General features: G+C 37.4%; 1 protein-coding gene and 1 long non-coding RNA gene across 2 annotated transcripts in view; both read right to left on the reverse strand.

Moving 5' to 3' along the window:
- LOC109190712 overlaps positions 1 to 2,310 on the reverse strand; it is a 9,533-nt gene extending 7,223 nt beyond the window's left edge. The window contains exons 1-2 of the long non-coding RNA XR_002055769.1: positions 2,297 to 2,310; positions 48 to 49 (exon numbers count right to left, since the gene is read on the reverse strand). This is a non-coding gene — a long non-coding RNA (uncharacterized LOC109190712). The remainder of the gene's footprint in view (positions 1 to 47; positions 50 to 2,296) is intronic.
- Positions 2,311 to 4,430: 2,120 nt separating this feature from the next.
- Positions 4,431 to 5,322, reverse strand: LOC109190276. The gene is made up of 3 exons (XM_019340751.1): positions 5,152 to 5,322; positions 4,872 to 5,064; positions 4,431 to 4,771 (listed from the first exon to the last, which is right to left on the reverse strand). Exons 1-3 carry the CDS (start codon positions 5,320 to 5,322, stop codon positions 4,431 to 4,433), a joined length of 705 nt encoding a protein of 234 aa, XP_019196296.1.
- Positions 5,323 to 7,118: the final 1,796 nt, after the last annotated feature.

A 7,118-nucleotide genomic window follows, 5' to 3' on the forward strand; every position in this document is an offset into this window, starting at 1 on the left:
AGTAAGAACACTTGGGCACCTGCAACAGAATAATAGAACAAAGAAACGTCTGTCTTCGAGGCCTTAAACCCAACAGTGAGTAAAAAGTCGTGCAAACGCTTAAACCAGGCCCGCGAAGCCTGATTCAAGACATAGAGAGAACGCTGTAATTGACAAACATGATCCAGGAAATTATGATCAAGATATCCCGAGGGCTGCTTCATAAATACGGACTCTGCCAAACGCCCATTAAGAAAGGCGTTATGCACATCTAGCTGCCGGAGCGTCCACCCTCGAGACAAAGCAAAAGAGAGCAATAAACGAACTGTCGTGGGTTTGACCACCGGGCTAAAGGTGTCAAAGAAGTCCTCCCGGCCACCTGATTAAACCCTTTGGCGACGAGTCTAGCCTTGTAACGCTCAATCGACCCATCCGCCTTGCGCTTGGTCCGTAACACCCACTTGCAGCCAACAACATTCATAGCAGGTGTAGGAGGGACCAACTGCTAGGTCTAATTATGTAGAAGCGCATTGAACTCCTCATACATCACCGTACGCCATTCTGGATGCCGAACCGCCTGTGAGTAGCACATGGGATCTCTTGAGGTCGCTACCAAAGCCTGGAGCGGCTCAGTATGCTCCATGTGCCGCAGCAGCATAGAATGAGATCGAGGCTATGGCGACATGGCCCTAGCACGCCTTCGTGACCGAGCTACAGGAACGGCGTGAACGACCACTGGAACAACACCAGGATCCAGCTCAAACACAATAGTCGGGGCAGGCACAACAACCGAGCTAACACCCCATGGCTCAACAACACGGCTCACAGCAGACAAGTCCTGCACAGATGATTTAGCAAATTAAGGAAATATGCCCTCATCAAACTGAACATGCCAGCATATAAAGATCTTACCCGTATCAAGGTCCATGCACCTATACCCACGAAACTAGGACGGATACCCCAAGAAGACACACGGAGATGGCCGAAAAGCAAATTTATGCTTATTGTACAGTCGGAGGTAGGGATAACACAAACAACCAAATGCCCGTAGATAAGACAAAGAAGGCTCAGACTGAAACAATTTGCTATATGGACTATCCATATTTAACATTGACGAAGGTAGACGATTAATCAGAAACACTGCCGACTCGAAGGCATAGTCCCAATATTTCAGAGGAACAGAGCCCTGAGCAAGCAATGCGAGACCAGTTTCAACAACGTGCCTGTGACGATGCTCAACTCGCCCATTTTGCTCATGCCTATACACACAAGACTGACGATGTACTATACCCAAGGACGAGAAAACAGAGCCCAACTTACAACATTTTTGGCAACAAATTGACTGACGACCGTAGAATGGTCGGCAGTCGATTTTGAATTAATGTAGAAGGCAACTAGGTTGCCTTCTCCGATGAGAAGGCAGTTGCCTTCTCCAAGAAGGCAATCCATGGGTTGCCTTCTTACTAGAGAAGGAAAAGACGGTGGTTGCCTTCACCGACAAATGACAACGATGGTGGTTGCCTTCTCCGTTTATTCAAAATTGACCAGTAACCTAGAACGGTCGGCGGTCGATTTATTGCCAAAAATGTTACCAGAGTTTGCTAGAATGTTGGCCCATTTTCATTGTGTGCAAGATTATTCAATGCAAGCGATCATAGTTAACAACAACGACCTATCTCGAAAATTGATAACTAAGACCATCACTATGACAGTCCCCACCCGAACATTTACAAGATAGAAATCATGTTATTTTGGTACAAATGGAGATGACTGATGGAAGTAAAATTTTACAAAATTAGGCATTGGGGAGTTTGGTCGGTGAAGGGTCTAGTGCGGAGTCTAGGAGTTATGGGTGAGTATTTTGGTTGGTGAGGGGTCTAGAACAGAGTCTAGGAGTTATTAGAGAGGACTGAGGAGTCTGGTCAGCATAAAGAGTCTAGTAGGTAGGAAGCTACTGGAGTGAAGTATCAAATGGTTAATCTGAGAACTAAAACGTTCTCAAAAATTTTAGCGAGGAGGAGTACTGTATGGTTATGGAGTATTGGATGCTTAACATATTACTGGATGGTTAAAGGAGTACCAGATGGTTAATGGAGTACGTACTAGATGATTAACAGAGTGTTGGATGCATAACTTGAGAACTCAAACGTTCTCAAATTTTTTAGCAGAGGGGAATATTGGATGGATAATTTGAGAACTCAAACGTTCTCAAAAATTTTGACGGAGAGGGGTATTGGATGGTTAATATGAGAACTCAAACATTCTCAAAAATTTCTGCTAGAGAGAAGCTCTGGATGTATAATTTAAGAACTCAAACGTAGTCAAATTTATTTATTTTTTCGAAAAGGAGTACTGGATGATTAATTGGAGTATTGGGCGGATAATTTGAGAACTCAAACATACTCAAAAATTCGTTGAAGAGGAGCATTGGATGGTTAATATGAGAACTCAAACATTCTAAAAAATTTTGGTAGAGATGGGTACTAATTAATAAATGAAATACCGAATAGTTAATGGAGTACTAGATGGTTAACGGAGTACTGAATTGTTAATGGAGTACCGGATGGTTAATGGAGTACACTGGATGGTTAATTTGAAAACTCAAACGTTCTCAAAAATTTTGGCGGAGAAGAATATTGGATGGATAATTTGAGAACTCAAACATTCTAAAATATTTTGACAGAGAGGAGTATTTGATGGATAATTTGAGAACTCAACCGTTCTCAAAAAATTTGGGAGAGAGAAGTATTGGATGGATAATTTGTGAACTCAAACTTTATCAAAAATTTTGATGGAGAGGAGTACTGGATGGTTAATTGGAGCATTGGATGGATAATTTAAAAACTTAATCGTTCTCACAAATTCTGGCGGAGATGAGGGCTGGATGATTAATTGGAGTATTAGACGGATAATTTGAAAACTCATATGACTCTCAAAATTTTTTTCAGGCAACAAGTAATACAAATAACAAATAGACCAGATCGACAGACTAGTCAAATAGGATGGATGACCGATCAAGCGACTGGTCATGTAGGATGGATGACCAGTCAGGTGAACTGGTTCGGCAAGTTGGGTGATCGGTCAGGCAGGCTGATCATGCAGGAGGGGTGACTGATCGAGTGGACTGGTTACGTGGGTTTGGTGACTAGTCAGGCGGACTAGCTAGTCATGCAGGTTGGGTGGCCAATCAGATAGACTTGTTAGACATAAGGAATAGACTGGTTAAGCGGACTGGTCAAGTAGACCGTTCGAACTGGTCGGATGGACTAGATGGATGAATAGACTAGTCAGTCTATTCATTGTTAGACATAAGGAATAGACTAGTCAGGCGGACTAGCTAGTCATGCAGGTTGGGTGGCCAATCAGATAGACTTGTTAGACATAAGGAATAGACTGGTTAAGCGGACTGGTCAAGTAGACTGTTCGAACAGGTCGGATGGACTAGATGGATGAACCGACCGAATATATTCTCTAAAAAAAAAAAGTGGGCTGACATAAGCAGACTGGTCAGCACAATAAAGAAAACAACCAAACAAAACAAACCAAAAATAAATAAATAAATAAATAAAACAAAATAAAACAAACCAAAATAAAAATTGAAGGGAGAAAGGGGTGAGATTGCTCGGTTGGTCAAGTGGGCGTGACTAACTGGTCAGGTTGGCTGACCGATCGGTCTACACCAAAAAAAAAAAAAAACACTTGAATTTTGAATTGGGGGACTGACCGGGCATCAACATAGAGCCCGAGCTCATGGTCCAGACTAATTGATTGATAATTTTTCATCTTTAATGAATTTACTAACTAGTCTACTTTCATGAAAGTATGAGACATCGACTTCGCAAAATATCAAGAAAATGGAGGACTGGATGATGGATAGTGTACCAGACTCACGGAATGAACTGGCCCAAGGAAATACTTAAATCAAGGAAGCCCAAGGGAGAGACCTAATACGAGAAAACAAAGGAGTCTAGATAGGATTGGACTTATTATTCCTAAGGGATTGAGCCTATCTTGTATTGGACCCATAAGTTTCAATATAATTACTAACCGCAATAGGAAGTAGTTTAGGATTATATTCTTATTTCTTGTAGGGCTCTAAATATATACAAAATGAACAAGCAATTCTCAATAATACAACATACTTATTCTTTCCATATTTTATCCATATTTCTCATATACTCATTATTTTAACGATTGTATTGGCCTGCAATTGACTGCTCAAAAGTCATAAAACCAACACTTTATTATATGGGACTTATCAATTTAAAAATAGGGATAAACTATTAAATAGAATGAAGAAATGCTAATAAAGTAAAGCAGGAACATTAATGTTTTTTCCTCTTCAAAAGAGAATTCAACATTGACATTTCCACAGAACTCATAAAAATACTTCCTTATTAGCCTTAACAATAATTTTTTTTAAACATTTTATGTATTAATTTATGTGCAGATCAGATTGGTGAGAATGGGATTATTTTGTTGCAATTTTGAGAGAGCCATTTGGATTGCATGTAGGTAGCTTTCCTCCAGGGTGGAACATGAAGCCCACTCTCTTTTAGGGACTGTTTGGCAGCTTCACAGAGGAGAGAGATTATGGTGTGGAGTCTATGCTCAGTTCCTACAAAAATACAAGGAAGAAAGCTTGAAAGCTCCTTGTAAGCTTCTGTAGGTCTCGCCACCTCAAACTGTGACCTCAAATCTGTCTCCACAATTACCCTTAACTGCTCCCCCTCACTCTCACTGCTCTTTATCATCACATCAATGTACTCATAATCCCCAGTAAATTTGAATGCTTCAATAACACAACAATAAAAATAAAATCAGTAATATATATAGTGTAAAATGGGCAGGTTGAAAGCAAAAAATCAGAGAAAATTAATATTTTTATGGACCTGATGAGCGAGCAGAAGTTTTGACGCAAAAAGTCTTACAAAGTGAAGCATCATAACCATCCATTCTCAATCTTGAAACCATCCATTTCCTCAGCTCCTTGGGCTCCATTTTCATCCCTGCTTCTTCTCTCCAGTAAGACATTATCTTTTCAAGAATCTCAGTTTCTGCTTCTGTAGCATTCTCAAGAATCTCCTGTTAACCAAAACAACCCAGAGCTTCTCAGCTTCACATAATTAATTTCTCTTTGAGCAAAAAAAAATGAAATTAAGATAGATGCACCTGGAGAGAGAGTTGGTGTTGTTCAACTTGGTGTGATTGATCATCAGAAGAGTTTTCGTTATAATCATTATATCCAGCTGCAGAAGTGAAAGATGAATCTGACTCCAAAAAATCTCTGACCATCTCAAAAAGCTCATCATCATCTTCTCCAGAGATACCCCTTGCTTCCATGCTAATTTTCTTCTATCTAAAATTAGAATATCTGCAGTTTCTGAAAACTTGCTGTTATGGGTGTCTGGGACTCTGGGTGATGTGTGTGTATATATATATAATAGGCAGAGTTTGTCCCCAGTTCCTAGGCCATAGTACGCGGATAAAACGAAAATGATAAGGTTTAACTTTCAGACACTACAATATCGTGATTAATTGAAAGAAGAAATGAAAAAGTAACCTGATTTATTGAATAAAGAACTGTCATTCAGTTTTTTATTGTAAAAAGTTGGAGAAAGTTAACACTTAACATACGAACATAGTATTGCTTGAAAGAAATTCATGGGAAAACGAAAAATGATAAGTATAAACGTTTTTCTTTCTGTATTTTGAGTATACCGCTCTATTTGATTAATATCTATGAAAACAAAATGAGGTTGTTGATGGTTTTGCTAAGTTGGCATGCCATTTCGTCATTGAGTGAAATATTTGGCATGAGATTCTTCCACACAAGATAAATTCTTGTGAGAAACTACTAGTATCCAGTTTTCCTCTCTTATTTTACATAAAAAAAATAATTTAAAAGTCTAATAGCATTCAAAACCTTTTTAACTTTTTAAAATTCGTTGTTGCAAACAACAGCAAAACTTTGCTATTGTTCACAACAAAAATTGTATGTTTCCTGCACAACATGGAAAAGAATATATATAGGGTTGAGTTCAAATGAGGACAACAATATATAGAGAGGGCTCTGCGAACAAATAATGGGCACACAAGAATACATGTAAACATCAAGATTCGAACCCAGGCTATATTAATTAACAAATATATGCACCCGACATACAAACTGTGGCACACGACTACATTCGGCCATATACACGACATATAGGCTAATAGTACACACTACATCTGTCCTCACAGTCCCCTCTCTATATATATATATATATATATATATATATATATATATATATATATATATATATATGGGATTTAATGAAAAATATGTTAAATTGTTACTTGAGCAAATTTTCTATATAATAATTTTGGACTCTTCTGTGGGTAAAATTTTGATGCTATATGTTTGGTCAAATTTCTTCATACTCAATTTTTATTTGTGAAACATAGGTTCTATTTTACAGAGCTTATTTAGGAGCCTATAACTTATTTTAAGCTACTAATAAGTTATAAACTTTTTTTGGTAATGTTCCCAAAATAAACTCGTAACTTAAAATAAGAGCTTATTTTGGAACGCTACCTACAAAATAAGCTAGTAGCTTTCTTAATTTTTTTTCCATCTTTGTCCTTATTATTTTAAGAAATGACATCATTTACCCTCCTCAATTAAAATCATTTTCTCTTCTCCTTTATTCGCAATTTTCATCGCAATTATTATTATTATTATTATTATTATTATTATTATTATTATTATTATTATTATTATTATTATTAGATGAAGGAGATTCACAACAATATTGCTATTTCATTATGGGATGCTAGATCATGATTATGCTAATAATTTTATTTTAAAATGTTAATTTTTTTTAAAGACAAAATGTTAAATTTTAATATGTAAACAAACTAATGTAAATTTTATGAAGATGTCCTTTTTGTCTTTTTACATTTATCAACTTATCAAAAAACTAATTTTACCAAACACTTTCAAACATAACAGCTCTTCAGTTTTCAGCTCCTAGCTTATAGCTTTTCAGTTTTCAAACCCCTTTTAAGCTTTCAGCTACCTTTTCAGCTAGGTTTGCCAAACATAGCCATAATCTTCATTGTTTTCATATAGGACATTAGGGGTAATACATCACGTG

The sequence above is a fragment of the Ipomoea nil genome, unplaced genomic scaffold, assembly GCF_001879475.1.
Source record: "Ipomoea nil cultivar Tokyo-kokei standard unplaced genomic scaffold, Asagao_1.1 scaffold1576, whole genome shotgun sequence".
Taxonomy (NCBI): domain Eukaryota; kingdom Viridiplantae; phylum Streptophyta; class Magnoliopsida; order Solanales; family Convolvulaceae; genus Ipomoea; species Ipomoea nil.

Bases quoted from the DNA above. Each gene is read 5' to 3' on its own strand.
- LOC109190276 (XM_019340751.1), bottom strand. From the start codon at position 5,322: ATGGAAGCAAGGGGTATCTCTGGAGAAGATGATGATGAGCTTTTTGAG. The intron at 5,065-5,151 runs GTGCATCTATCT...TTTGGTTAACAG, and splicing joins AACACCAACTCTCTCTCCAG to GAGATTCTTGAGAATGCTAC. The intron at 4,772-4,871 runs GTCCATAAAAAT...GTGTTATTGAAG, and splicing joins AACTTCTGCTCGCTCATCAG to CATTCAAATTTACTGGGGAT.